The following is a 16,140-nucleotide window of genomic DNA, read 5'->3' on the forward strand; positions in this document are numbered from 1 at the left end:
AAAACATTCCCTGATAATCAAAAGCTGAGGGACTTCATCACCAGTAGATCAGTCCTATAAGAAAAGCTAAAGGGAGTTGAGCAGGCTGAAAGGAAGGGACACTAAACAATTGACTGAAACTATATGTAGAAATAAAGATTTCCAGTAAAGATCACATGGTAAATATAAATACCAATCCTACTGTATTTTTGATTTGTAACTCCACTATTTACTTCCTACATGATCTAAAATACATAAACTGTAATGATAAATCAGTGGTTTTGGACTCAATGTAAAATATGCAATTTTTGACAAGAACTACATAAAGGTGGGGGAATGGAGGAGTATAGGAACATAGTTTATGTGTCCTACTGAAATTAAGTTGGTATCAAAGAAAAACAAGATTGTTATAGATTTAAGAGGTTAAATTTAAGCCCCATGGTAAACACAGAGTATCAGAGAATATGACCATAGAGATGAAAAGTAGAGTATGGGTTATGAGAAGTGGGGGAAGGGGCAATGGGTAGTTAAGAAATGAGTGTAGGGTTTCTGTTTGGGGTGAAGGGAAATTTCTAGTAATGGATGGTGGGAAGGTGATAGCATTGTAACATTCTAAATGTGGTTAATCCCACTAATGGAATGCTAGGGAGGGGTTGGAATGGGAAAATTTAGGCTGTATATATGTTTCCACAATTGAAAAGAAAAAGACAGTCTAAATAGATGACAATTAAATGCCAAGGATGATCCTGAATGGGCTCTGAGGATGGAGGAGAGGAGGCTCAAAGGGACACAGATGGGACATAAGAAAAAAAAAGGAAATATGGAATGCAAGCTTTGTATCAATGTTGAATTTCTTGAACTTCTTAGCTGCGCTTAATGGGATTGCATAAAAATGTTCTTGTTCATGGGAAATGTATATGTGGATTATATTGTTTTGTTCAAGGATGTGTGCAGCTTGCTCTCATATGTTCAGAAGACAGAGCAATAGATGATGGATGATAGATAGCAAGGCAGGGAGGGAGGGAGGGAGGGAAAGAAAGAAATGGTGGTGTGACAGGATGTTAAAGTTGGTGGATCGGGGTATTGGGGGAGGGGGGTCAGGGTATGCTGGAGTTCTGTGTATGGGGTTTGTATTGTTTTTGCAACTGTTCCTGTAAGTTTGAATTTATTTCAAAATAAAATTAAAAAAAAAAGGAGCTAAAACCAAAGATCTAACTGCACACCTGAAGGAAATAGAAAATAAACAGCAAATTAATCCCAAAGCAAGCAGAAGGAAAGAAATAACAAAGATGGGAGCAGAAATCAATGAAATTGAGAATAAAAGTAAACCAATAGAGAGCATCAACAAACCAAAATTGGTCCTTGAGAACAACTGTATGCCAACAAATTAGACAATTTAGATGTAATGGGCAAATTCTTAGAAAAACAGGAACAACCTACACTGACTCTAGAAGAAATACCAGACCTCAACAGAGCAATTAAAAGCAAAGGGATTGAATCATTCATCAAAAACCTCCCAATAAAGAAAAGCTCAGGACCAGATGGCTTCAAAGGTGTATTCTACCAATCATTCTAAGAAGAATGAATACCAATCATGCTCAAACTCTTCAAAAAAATTGCAGAGGAGTATGCTGGTTTAATCTATTATCTCCCCTACAAAAGCCCTGTTCTTTAATGCAATCTTGTGGGGGCAGATTTATTAGTCTTTTGATTAGGGTGGAAGCTTTCGATTAGGTTGTTTCCATGGAAATGTGACCCACCCAACTATAGGTGAGACCTTTTGATTAGATCATTTCCATGGAGGTGTGACCCCACCCATTGTGGGTGGGTCATAATTAGATCACTGGAGTCCTTTAAGAGAGACAGTTTGGAGAGAAGCTAAGATATGTAATCCAGAGTTTGCCCCATAAAAGCTGACACAGACACTTGGATTCACCAGGAGATGCAGACATAAGGACGTTCAGAGATGCTAAGCTAAAAGTTGAAGCCAAGAGTTTGCCCTGGAGAAGCTAAGAGAGGACCCCCAGATGCTTAGAGAGAAGTGCTCCCAGAGAACCTAGCAGATAGCCTGGAAAAGCTACATGAGACAGAAGTTCAGAGACATTCTGGAGAAAGCCATTTTGAAATGCAACCCAGGAACAAAGGACCAGCAGATATCAGCTATATGCCTTCCCAGCTGACAGAGGTGTTCCAGATGCCATCAGCTTTTCATCCAGGTGTGCAAACTGTTAATGCCTCAGTTTGGACACTTTTATGGCCTTAGAAGTATAAATTTGTAACCTAATAGATCCCCTGTAAAAAAGCCAATCCATTTCAGGTATTTTGCATAAGACCAGCTTTAGCAAACTGGAATAAGGAGAGAATGTTACCTAACTCATTCTATGAAGCCAACATTACCCTAACATCAAAGCCAGTCAAAGAAACTACAAGAAAAGAAAATTACAAACCAAATCCTCTAATGAATATGGATGCAAAAATCCCTAACAAAATACTAGCAAATCAAATCCAACAGCACATTAAAGGAAATATACAACATGATCAAGTGGGTTTTATTCCAGGTATACAAGGGTGGCTCAAAACAAGAAAATCAATTAATGTAATACACCACATTAACAAATCAAAGAGGAGAAAACCTTGATTATCTTGATTGATGCAGAAAAGGAACTTGACAAAATTCAGCATCCTTTCTTGATAAAAAAACTTCAAAAGGTAGGCAATGAAGGAAATTCCTCAATGAGATTAAAGGCATATATGAAAAACTCACAGCTAACATCATACTCAATGTTGAGAGACTGAAATCTGTCCCTTTAAAAGCTGAAACAAGACAAGGATGCTCACTATCACCAGTTTTTCAATATTGTGCTAGATGTACTAGCAAGAGCAGTTAGGCAAGAAAAAGAAATAAAAGTCATCCAAAGTTGGATGGAGGAAGTAAAACTTTCATTATTTGCAGATCACATGATCCTTTATATAGAAAGTCCTGTAAAATCTACAAGTAAGCTACTAGAGCTAATTAATGGGGTCAGCAAAGTGGCAGGATACAAGATCAATATAAAAAAACAGTAGGGTTTCTATACACTAGTAATGAGCAATCTGAGGAGGTAATTAAGAAAAAATTCCATTTATAATAGCAACCAAAGAATCAAATATGTAGGAATAAATTTAACCAAGGACATAAAGGACTTGGACACAGAAAACTATAAATTGCTGCCAAAAGAAATTTTAAAAAGACATAAATAAATGGAAGAACATTCCGTATTCATGGATTGGAAGACTAAATATTGTTAAGATGTCAATTCTACCCAAATTGATTCCCAGATTCAATGCTATCCCAATCAAAATTCCAACAGCAATAATCAAATTTATTTGGATGGGTAATGGACCCCTAATAGCTAAAACATCTTGAAAAAGAATAATGAGGTTGGAGGACCCAATCTTCTTGACTGTGAAACTTACTACAATGCTATAGTTGTCAAAACAGCATGGTACTGGCATAAAGATAAATATACTGACCAATGGAATTGAATTGAGAGTTCAGAAACAGGCTCTCACATCTATGGCCAATTGACATTTGATATGGTTATCAAGTCCATCAAACCAGAACAGAATAGTCTCTTCTACAAATGGTGGGGGATGGGGGAGACTGTATATCCATAACTAAAAGAATGAAAGAGAACCCCTACCTCACATATTATAAAAAAGTTAACTCAAAATGGATCAAATACCTAAATATAATAACCATGACTGGAAATGTAGGGAAGGATCTCCAAGATTTTGTGGTAGGCAACGGTTTATTAGACTTCACACCAAAAGCATAAACAATGAAAGAAAAAATAGGTAAATGGCACCTACTCAAAATTAAGAATGTCTGTGCTTCAAGGTACTTTGTCAAGAAAGTGAATAGGCAGCCTATGCAATGGGAGAAAATATTTTGAAACCAAATATCCGATATGTCTGTGCTTCAAAGTACTTTGTGAAGAAAGTGAATAGGCAGCCTATGCAATGGGAGAAAATATTTTGAAACCAAATATCTGATAATGGTTTAATATCCAGAATACATAAAGAAATCCCACAACTCAACAATAAAAAGTGAAACAACCCAATTCAAAAATGGGCAAACAATTTGAATAGTCATTTTTTCCAAAGAGGAAATACAAATGGCAAAAAAGCAAATAGAAAGATGCTTAATATCACTAGTTATCAGGGAAATGCAAATCAAAACCACAATGACATCATTTCACAGCTACTAGAATGGCCACTATTAAAACAAACAGAAAGCTACAACTGTTGGAGAGCATGTGGAGAAAGAAGAACACTCATTCACTGCTTGTGGGAATATAAAATGTTGCAGCTCCTGTGGAAGACAGTTTGGCATTTCCTTGGGAAGCTAATTATAGAATTCCCATATGATCCACCCCTCTTGCAACTAGGTATATACCCAGAAGAACTGAAGGCAGGGACACAGACACTTGCACACCAATGTTCATAGCAGCATTCCTCATAATTTTCAAAAGATGGAAGCAACCCAAATGTCTATCAACTGATGAATGGATAAGAAAAATGTGGTATATACATGTGATGGAATATTATTCAGCAGTAAGAAGGAATTAAGTCCTGATGGATGCAACAACATAAATGAAACTGGAGGACATTATGTTGGGTGAAGTAAGCCAGACACAAAAGGACAAATATTGTATGACCTCATTAATATGAACTAAATATAATAAACAAACTCACAAAATTAGACTCTGGAATATAGGTTACTAGGAGATAGAACAGGGGTAGACAATGGGGAGTTGATGCTTAATTTGTACAGAATTTCTATTTAAGTTGATTGTATATGTTTGGAAATGGATAGAAGTGATGGTAGCACATTACTGTGAGTATAATTAACAGCAATGAATTATGTGTGTGAAAGTGGATGAATGGATAGTTTTAGGTCATGTATGTTACTATAATGAAAACTGGGGGATAAAACATGGGACTTTATAACAGAGTGAACCCTGTGGTGTATGATGGTTGTGGTGAATAGTACAAATCTAAGAATGTTCTTTCATGAAGTATAACAAATGTACCTCACTACTACATGGTGATACTAACAGGGTGGTATACAGGAAAAATACACCTAATATAAACTATGGACTATAGTTAACAGTAATATTTTAGTATTCTTTAAATATAAGCAAATCTATAGAGACAGAATTAGAATGATGGTTATGTATGGCTGGTGAAGGTATAGAAGGATGAGAAGTGACTGCTCAGGGTTTGGGGGTTTTTCTTTTTGGAATAATAAAAATGTTCTAAAATTGATTGTGGTGATGAATGCACAGCTTTGGATTATACTAAAAGCCACTGACTGTATACCTTGGATGAATTGTATGTTATATGAATATATCTCAATAAACCTGCTTTTAAAATGAGGGTGGAATTAACATTTCCAGATAAACAAAAGCTGAGAGACTTTGTCACCAGTAGACCAGCCCTATAAGAAATGATAAAGGGAGTTCTGCAGATTGAAAGGAAAGGATACTAGGTAACTGACTGAAGCCACATGAAGAAATATTAAAGATAATAATATGGGCAACTATAAATATGAGTACTACTATATTTTTGATTTGTAACTACTCCACTTTTTACTTCCTACAGGATCTAAAGGGCAAGCGTATAAAATGCAATGATAAATGAATGGTTTTGGGCTCATAATGTATAAATATGTATATATTGTATGTGTAGGGTCAGAGGTATAGAAACATAATTTATGTATGCTACTGGCATGGTTAAGTTGGTACTGAAGCAAATAAGATTGTTATAGTTATAGGAGGTTAAATTTAACCCCCAAGGTAACCACATACAAAAAATCAAAGAATGTGTAAATTCATGGCTTGAGAAAGTAGAGTAGAGATTACCACGGGTGGTGGCCAGGGCAATGGAGAGTTCATGCAAAATGAGTGTAGGGTTTCTGTTTGGGGTGAATGGAAAGTTCTAGTAATGGTTGATGTTAAGGGTACTGTAACACTGTGAATGTGATTAATCCTACTGAATATTATGCTTGGGATGGAAAGATTTGCATTGTATGTGTTTCGACAATCAAAAAAAAGAGAGAAACTAAAGAGGTAATGACAATTAAATGCAATACATGATACTGGCTGTAATCTAAGAATGGAAGAGAAAAGTCTCAAAAGGACATTATGGGGTCAGAAGAAAAAATTGAAATATAGAATGTAAGCTTTATAACAATGTTAAATTTCTTGAACTTGACAACTTCCCTTAAAGTAAATTATGTAATTAAGATTACATAAGTGAATATCCTTTTCTGTAGAATATGTGCATGGAAGTATTATGTGTTCAAGGAGTATGATGTGTGCAACCTGCTCTGAAATATTCAGAAAATGGATGGATATATATATATATATATAGATGATAGATCATTAGGTAGAATGATACAGCAAAGGTGGCAAATGTTTAAATTGGTAGATCTGGGAACCTGGGGTAGTAGGGGTATGTTGGGGTTCTCTATATGGGATTTGTATTATTTTTGCAATTTTCCAGTAAGTTTGTAATTACTTCAAAAGAAAAATATTTTAAAAAGAAATGCACTCAATGAAACAAAATAAAGTTTCAGTGGCTGAGAGATTTCAAATGGAGTTGAGAAGTCACTCTTGTGGGCATTCTTATGCACTATATAGATATCCCTTTCTAGGTTTAGTGAATTGGAATAGCTAGAAGTAAATGCCTGAAACTATCAAACTACAATCCAGTGCCCTTGACTCTTGAAGACAATTCTATAACTATGTAGCTTACAAGGGTTGACAGTGTGATAGTGAAAACACTGTGGATCACACTCCCTTTACCCAAGGATGGATGAATAGAAAAATGGGGACAGGGACTAAATGAAGATTGGGGTGAGATGGGGGGGGGTGATTTGGGTGTTCTTTTTTACTTTTGTTTTTTATTCTTATTTTTATTCTTTCTGATGTAAAGAAAATGTTCAAAAATGGATTGGGGTGATGAAGGCCAACTATATGATGGTACTGTGAAAGTTGATTGTACACCATGGATGATTGTATGGATGTGAATATACCTCAATAAAACTGAATTTAAAAAATAAAAAAAAAAACAAAACATAAAAATAAATTTTAAAAAAAGCTTCCTTGGTTACACCATTGTGTAGCCTGGTTTCAGAACTACTGTGAAACATTCTAACAGATAAGTCCTGTTAGCAGTTAGATTTAGAAATCCAAGGGTTGGGAAGAAGTCAAAACTGGATTTACAATGTGGTATTAAATAGTTTGAATCACTGGTAGATTGCATGTAGACAATATTTTAATTTAAAACACCCTAAAAAGTTTCCTTTCTGTGCCAGTTTGGAGCTGTAATGGAACCCAGAAGAGCCATGATGTTTTAATCCAATCTTGTGGGGTGGGATCCTTTGATTGAATGTTTCCATGGAGATGTGACCCACCCAACTGTGGGTGAGAATTTTTGATTAAATTATTCCCATTGAGGTGTGAACCTGCGCATTCAGGGTGGGTCTTGATTAGATCACTGGAGTCCTTTAAGAGAGTTCATGGAGAGAAGGAACTCAGAGAAGCGGAGAGAGACAGTTTGCCCCTGGAAGAAGCTAAGAGCTGGCACAGACCCAGATGCTTGGAGATGCAGACAGAAAGATGTTTGGAGATGCTAAGTTAAGAGATGAAGCCCAGAGTTTGCTCCAGAGAAGCTAAGAAAGGACCCCCAGATGCTTAGAGAGAAATGCTGTGGGAGAACAAGCAATGATGTACAGGAGCTGAGAGAGAGAAGCTAGAGAGGCAAAAGCCCAAAGACATTTTGGAGAAAGCCATTTTGAAACCAGAACCCAGGAGCAAAGGACCAGCAGACATCAGACACATGCCTTCCCAGGTGACAGAGGTATTCCGAACACCATCAGCCTTTTTTTCAGTGAGGGTATCCTCCTGTGGATGCCTTAGTTTGGACACTTTTATGGCCTTAGAACTGTAAATTTGTAACCTAATGAATCCCCTTCATAAAAGCCAAAAAAAAAAAGGTAATGCACTCAATGTTAAAAAATTGAAATATAAAAATGTACAATTTATATTAAAAAGTTTTAGTTCTAGCTGGAAACTGTCTTTTAATTAACATAGCTAAGTCAACAGTACCTCATTGTATATCTTTATGCTTTTTAAATTTTACAGGTAAAATTAAATATATGTATAATATTTCAAATGTTAATAGCATTTTCCTCATGGTTATTATCACCTTTCTTCTTTCTGGATTAAGACAATATACAGCTGAAATTCAAATAATAATGTGAAAACTTTTGAGTATGATGTTTCTTACCCAGCCAGCATTGTGTAAAAAAGTACTCCTAAACTCCAAATATCACAAGCAGCATCATATCCCTGTTGCATAAGAACCTGAGAAAGAAAGACCCATTACCTAGTAATACTCAGTATAAACTCAGTTTTCTCATTTAAAAGAAAGTTGTTGTATTTTTAATAATCTCATAAATGTTCACAATATAAAAGCTTCGATCTTTTTAAACTTTTAGAAAATACATTCACTATTGTTAAAGGCAAAGTCTCCTACAATTAGTAAGCACTGAATACACACGTATTATGTAATGATTAAGTAATGTAGGTCATACAAAAACAACCTTGTAAGACATGATCCCTGACCTCAGTGAGTTTTCACTCTTCCTTTATGAAAACCAGATATGCAGACATCAAAACTTAAGACAAATATATACAGAGCTTAATATACACCATGAAAAATATTATGTCTTTTAATTCTGACACTGACTATATGAGGTGTATATTATTATTATTATCCCCATTTTGAAGATGAGGAAATGAGGCAGATGTTTGCTAACTGGCCCAACATTACAAAACTAGTAAGTGATGGAGCAGACATTCTTACTCTAGACACTGTGCTTGTAGCAGCTATAACTGCCTCATTACACATAAACGATGGAAAGATAATATATGATATTATGTAAGCAGAATGAATTTATATTTTATCTACAAGGCTGAAAAGAGCTTTATCTTGAAAAGAACAGTATATTTCTAAACTACAAGTATATATTTCATAAATTCTGAATGGCTTCAATAATTTTTAGTCAAATAATTTGGTGTTTTCTTGCCCTTAGGGTGAGTGCTAATAAAAATAAAATAAAATATTTATGATATATTCATGTGAGTCTTGTCTATGAAGTTAATAAATTTATTAGAAAAATAAAGAGATGGAATGAGGCCTTCTTTTTTTTCTCATTTAGAAAAACAGGCCCACTGCTAAAGCCTTTAGGCATTGGAACCAAGTAGAAACATTATTAATGCACTGACACTGAGGGCTGCATAACCAAAAGCATGGACTTTAAATTTATAAAAGTCTAAAAATATTAGTGTTTGGCTTTGACAGTTACTAGACATGAATAATGAGTATGCAACTCACTTAAAAGTTGAGGTATAATGTTTTTCTTCCCAGAGTGTATTTACAAGAATACACCTAAGCACAAAACTGAGAAACTGAAGAGACTTTCTAAAAACCTATACAACTGGCTTGGTAAATAATATAACTAGGGGCTGCAAAGGCCCAAATAAATAAGGAGGTCATCTAAACCACTCACATCATGGTAAACCTAAGTTGGCAAATGCTAGATATTAAATATTAAACCCTTCCTGCTTTTTCCCTTATCTTTTTTCCTTTTTTCATCACCTATTAGAGTAATGCAAATCATCAGGCTTTCCATGGTTCCCTTAGGACAGTATTTTTAAAGCTTCCCAGGTGATTCCAAAGTACAGCCAAAGTGGAAGGCCACTGCTTAGGAACTAGTTGGACAGGTGAGGATTAATCAGTAAGTTGGCTATGGTTATTTCATACTTTCATAAGTGTCCTCATTCAGTGAGAAGGACAGAGAGTTAAGCAGGAAGTGTCACAGTGCTTAATTAGGGCCAACCATGAAAAACTCATTTTAGATTTACAACATACTTAAACCCATTTGGCATGGGGAAAGAAGAGGCAGTACACTTTTGTTATAAAGCTGGTCTCAATGCTCTACAATAGTATAGTAATAAAAGAAACAAGATAGGGTGGTGGGATGAACAAAAAAGACTACAGAAGGTGTGTTTCACACCTTCTCACTTGTATCAAGCTAAATACAGTAAATATGGAAGTCATATGTAAAGTGGTCAGTGCCATAACTGTCTTTCTCATCTTTCTCATTTGCTTTCCCAAATCAGCAAAAAGTAACATATGCAGAGATTCTCTTTCCCTTTGCTCTAAAGTTCAAATTAATTTATATTTGGGGAAGGACACATGACAAGCCAGAGTAAAGCAGAGTAACTTCATAATTACTTTATGAAGAGCTACAGACATAATATCCCTCAACTTGACTGTAAGCTCTTTTAATTTAGGAACATTTTTAGACCTCAGTAGGCATTAAATATTAATTAAACAATATAATGCAATGGACTTTCCTTTATTAAAAATGTTTTTGGAGATTTATTAACTTTTGAGACATAGGCATAGTAAAAGCTAAGTAAATCTTAGGCAAAATTGTAATAATTCATTTATCTTTTAAAAAATAAGGACTCTGCACTGTGATGAAATAATGAATGCATACTTCCATAAATGTAATTATTTAAACATTTATTGGAGTATTTATTGAAATATCTGCATGGATGCTTGAATCTTTCTGTTTCTAATTTAAAAGAGAATGAGTTCTATATACTTGATTACTAATTTTTTGAAAGGATCAAAATTTTTAGAAACAAACCTTACAAAAACAGAGACCTGTATTCACAATGATTTAAAAATATCCACTGACTGCTAGCAGAGGCTTCAGCACTGGTAAGAAAAGTTTTCAAAGAATTTTGAAAAAAAAAAACAAAACTAGCTGATGGTAGTTCAAACATTAGCTATGGAGAAGTGGTCTCTATACACCCACCTGAAAACCTTCATTATCACAATGATGAGAGTGTCTTACTCCAATGGAGGTCTGTTAGAATAAAAAGCATCAATGGACTGTATTCTACTCTGTGGCTTTGAATTCATTTAAAAATGTTTACTTAACCATTAATTAAACATAGACATACTATATTTCTTCATTTTAATGTCAGTTCTTGAGATGCTCATTTGGGACACTTTAACCCCTAACCTTTTTCCAGTGAGAAGTTTCTATAACACCAAGGGGTCCTGGTCCACAAGATTAAATCAATATTAAGAATTTGGCCATTAAAATGGTTAATTGGTACTCTACAGTTCTGCTCACTGCATAAATCTGTAAGAGTATTCATGATGACCATACATCCTATATTTATTAGAAGAGCCATAAACTAAATCTATAAAACAATTGAATCATCCTTGAAAAAAAAAACATATTTTGATGTCAAAGCTATATCTCTTGCACCTGGGGGCAGTACAATAATCCCTTGTTAGATCATCCCAATTTATGTTTTGGGAAATACAGTTTCTATGTGTTAGAATGTGATAAAAACTAGTAGGTTCATTATTCTGTGAATGTTATTAAATATGGATTACATCTCATCTTCTGAATAGGTACATAATTCCTTATAGGGAAAATCTCTTATCATAGAAAGTCTTTTAAAGCAGGTGTTATGCTTGTTCTTCAACAACAACATCTTAAAGGAACATTTAATATATTTAAACATGAGTATTATTTTCACTGTTAGAAAAACAGTTATTTTTCCATATTTCTACTTTTCTTTATTAGAAAAATTATTTTTCCAGTAGCTACTTTAAATACAGAGTCATTGATATTTAAATACTAATGGCTTATGTAATATCTAATGTGCCATATTATAATGAAAGAGTTAGTATTTGATATAAAATAAAGTAAAAAAAAAACATGCACATGAGATAGGATGTGTCCTCAAATTATTTTACTCTACTTCTTCCTTGACTTGGCAAATTCAATTTTCAAACCTGAAGATATTCAGGTATTTGGTTTGTGTTGAACCTGTGATAATTTATATTGGTTAGCATTATCCATAACATAAGAACAGTTCATGACTTACAAATAAAAGTTACAAAAGAGTGTGCACAGTCAATGCCATCCCTCATTTACTTCACCAACCCCACTGCTGTGAGATGCTATTGTAAAAGCTCTCACCCCCATTGTCAGAACTATCTGTTGGAACTTCCCAAATGTGAAATCTGCACCCATGAACCTCATCAGCCTAATTTTTCCTGACTCTTCCCCCTGATATCTATGTATGAATGTTATTTATCAAGACAAACTCCACTACTGAAAAAAAACCTTTGTGAAATTGTTTTCTCTCTTTTTTTCTTTTCCTTAAAAAAAACAGAAGCAAAAACAAAAACTGGCTGTTAGAAGATACTAAAGACAATCAGGGATGGCACTGGCTATACAGACTCTAAAGTTTTGTTTCTACGGCAGGGACTACCCTTATATGTTATATATAGTGCTTACCAATATAAACTATCTATGTTCAGCACAAACCAAAATATCTGAAAATCTATCCTGGCTTTGTTGGTAGCTGAATGTTGGGTGTTGAATAAGGTATTTAATTACTTTGAGTCTCATGTTTCTCATTTAAAATATTTAATATGCTGAAGTTTTGATTATCTCTTCCCTCCTTGCCAGCTCTAAAATGTTATGATTCTGAAAATAGTTCATAATCCCAAAGGATAGCATAGTCTGACTATCACATTCAAGTTGCTTTTAGATGCTGGTAACTAGTCTGAATATTTATATTAGGGTTATCAGAATTCACCGATTTAAAGAGTTTTCTAGTTGGAAACAGACAAGATAACACAGCTCTTACCTGCCTAACCTAACACATGTATACATTCAACTAAAGGAGAATAATGAAATGCAAAAACTGAAGGTTTAAAGAATACCTCAGGTGCTACAAAGTTTGCAGTGTAGCATGGAGTTAAGAGAAGTCCATTTTCTCCTCGAAGTTGTTTTGCAAACCCAAAATCACAGATCCTAATGGAATCTGCATTGGCTGATTCATCCATGTATAAAATATTACTAGGTTTAAGATCACGATGAACAACCTTGAATATAAAAGAAAAAAAAAACATTGAATTTCGATAGCTAACTAACTACATACGAAATAAAACATTTTAAGTTAGAATATTTCCAGGAAAAGGAACTTTCTCACCTACAGAAATTTAAGAACAACACTTTCTTCAACTTTAATAGCCTGGAGTATATGCAGAAAATTATCTCTATCAGGAATATGTTCCAGTTTCTATTTGAGCCAATAGTTTTGTGAACCACTTCCAATCTCAAAATACAAAAACTCAATTCTCAATTCTGCCTCTTGATATGATGGACTAAGACCTTACCCACTATCCCCCCTCCCCACAGTCAACAACTATAAAACCTCCTGGACATAATACAAAAAGGAACTACCTGGATACTATAGGTACTGGAGAGTGACCAAAAGCAGAGAGATCAGTGGGGAGTAGATGCTTGGCTGGAGGAGCTTGGAAGAGCGGGAGCTATAAGAACAGGTTTTCATATCTGCAACTTTTATCCTGGGGCTAAGAGCAGTTCCTATGGCACACAGTGGTGGTGAGGACATGTGGAAAAACCCACAGTCTTTCTGGCCTAGAGGACCAGAAAAGAGATGCTGGGAAGGTATTAATAATGGGCAAGGGTGTGGGGGGGACTCTATATTTTCTGCAAACATACAATTTTTATTAAAAAATGAAAGGAAAAAAGAAAAAAGATGCTGGGAAATTGTGAATGCTGAATGAAAGAATACTTTAAGGGAAAGAGCCAAAGCTGACCCTTGAACCACATATGTAGCAGAGGCTCAAAAGCAGTTCATATAAAGACAGAAGATATGAACAGAGACCAGAGCTACTGTCTAAGAAACAGTTTGCAGTTAAAACTCAGCTAAGAATATTATCTACTAAAGCAAAGGAAACAATAACAATCACTAGGGAAAAATAACAATACAAAATCTCCACAACTTAATGTACAGGATGCAATCCAAAATTACCTGATATATGAAGAACCAAGATAATGGAACACAGTCTCAATAAAAAAGAAAATCAAGTCCAACTCTGAGATGAAGCACATACTGAAACCAACAGACAAGCATTTTAAATGGCTATTATAACTATCCTCAATGAAGTAAAGCAATATGCTTTCATTGCATGAAAGTCTCATCAGAAAAATGGGAAGTCTCAGCAGGAAAACAGAAATAGTGAAAAAGAATGAAATGGAAATACTAGAATTAGAAAAACAACTGAAATTCCCTTTGTGATGATTTTTCTGCTACTAATGTCTTCTTCATTTAATCTAACTCTGCCTTTAACCAGCAGTTTACTACACTGAAAGCTCTTCCAGGACAAGTACCAAATCTTACTCATCTTTGAAACTGCAACACCTTTTATGATGCCTGGCATATAGAAAAGATCAATAAATTTCTATCATTATTCATTCGATGTCAGAACCTGAAAGTTTCTAAAATAATAAACTAAAGAAAGATGCCTATCATTCTCCTCTTCTCAAATATTCTGCTTGTCATTTATTTTAGATTGTTGATAAAGAAAATCAAGGAATTAAATTATAATAGGACTAGTCATTTAGCATATTACAATAATTTTTATTTCAATATATTGGAAATGTACTCTATTAAGCCACATGTAAAATTGAGGATTGATTTGTTTTTTAATTATAAAAGGTGCCCATGTAGAATTTTCACTGCACCTATTTTATTTTTTTTCTGTTCATAAAGTTAAGTGGGTAAATGCCCACTATTACAACTGATTAAAATTTAAATTTTTAAATTATTTGCTATTTTGTTCCCTTTTTGAGCTATATATAATAAAAGTTTACTTTTCTGGTTAACTGAGGTCATTTGCCTTCTTTATGAAGAGACAGAAAGCAAAATAACAAGCATACTTCCTCCATCTAAAAATTTAATATATCAATACTTCAAATGCTTAGAATCCAAATTTCTTACTGTATTTGGGAGAAAGGATAGGCAAGGACCAAAATATACAGTCCTCTTACTGTTAGAACTTTAAATGTTAGGTATAGTATAATTTGAAAAATATTAACAATATGTCACTAGATAATTCTTTCATATTTTAATTTTAAATTTAATTAGGTTCAAAATTTCAAAGTCAAGTCAAGCATCCAATAATATTTTTTAAGATATGGTTTATAATTTCATTTTATAAACCTATAGACTAATACTACTGTACTAAAGTATAATTCATAATGGCTAATGGCTATATGTTTATATTCAAACAATTTTGAAAACTAACACTCTATTATATCAGGTCTAAAGGGCAGAGACAAGAAAATTAATAAGGCATTAGCCAATTTGCTAAATCCTTAACCTTCACTAAATTGAGTTTTATCAAGGTATTCTCTATAAAAACATGTGATTAAAAAAAAGCAATACATTTTAGGTGGTGCCATGTCCTATATATAGTTTTATGAAGATGTAAATCTCTGAATTGAAGAATAAAACTACAACTTACTCCTTGACAATGAAGATAGTCAACTGTTTTAGTTATTACATACAGTACATCACTAGCTTCCTGTTCTGAGAAACATTTTTGTTTGAGAATACGGTCAAGTAGCTCTCCTCCTTTCATCAAATCCGTTACAAGGTAAACATATCTACCATCATCATAGACCTAAAAAAGAAAGTATTTTTTAATGTTATTATTTAAAATTAAAATTCTAAAATGCTTAAATTAGATTTACTTTGCATTTCTTGTGAACCTCTAGCATTAAAAAAATGACATTATTCTCTTCCTGGTAATGTAGGACAGGCTGTACTGAAGTTTGAATTGGTTGAACAACCTCCCCCACAGTCCTGTAAGACCATGTTAAATAATTTTATTAACTTTTGAAGTAATGATTCACACTTCATCAAAGTATATAAATGAAAAAAAATGGCTGTCTCTGAAATGTTCGCCTCATTAACCTCATTTTTTAACTGTATTATAGCCCTTTCTCTTCCGTACTAGGAGTAAGCTTCTTTATGGCAATAAGTATATTATTATTGTAAACCCATTATCTGACATGGTGCCTTAAACAGCTATTGAATTCAAATACTGTATCAAGAAGAATATATAAAACAATATTTATACCCTTTTCACTCAGGGCATGTGACACATATGTATGCTGAAACTGTTGCTTAA

The 16,140-nt window shown here is 34.0% G+C and overlaps 1 protein-coding gene across 1 annotated transcript in view; it reads right to left on the reverse strand.

The window, feature by feature from the left end:
- Positions 1-16,140, reverse strand: part of RPS6KA6 (ribosomal protein S6 kinase A6) — a 326,190-nt gene that overhangs the window by 86,037 nt on the left and 224,013 nt on the right. Inside the window, exons 16-19 of the mRNA XM_037821825.1 lie at positions 15,472-15,630; positions 12,859-13,020; positions 10,922-10,972; positions 8,317-8,393 (exon numbers count right to left, since the gene is read on the reverse strand). Of these exons, the coding sequence (XP_037677753.1) occupies positions 8,317-8,393; positions 10,922-10,972; positions 12,859-13,020; positions 15,472-15,630 (449 nt within the window). The remainder of the gene's footprint in view (positions 1-8,316; positions 8,394-10,921; positions 10,973-12,858; positions 13,021-15,471; positions 15,631-16,140) is intronic.

The sequence above is a fragment of the Choloepus didactylus genome, chromosome X (assembly GCF_015220235.1).
Source record: "Choloepus didactylus isolate mChoDid1 chromosome X, mChoDid1.pri, whole genome shotgun sequence".
In the NCBI taxonomy this organism is placed as follows: domain Eukaryota; kingdom Metazoa; phylum Chordata; class Mammalia; order Pilosa; family Megalonychidae; genus Choloepus; species Choloepus didactylus.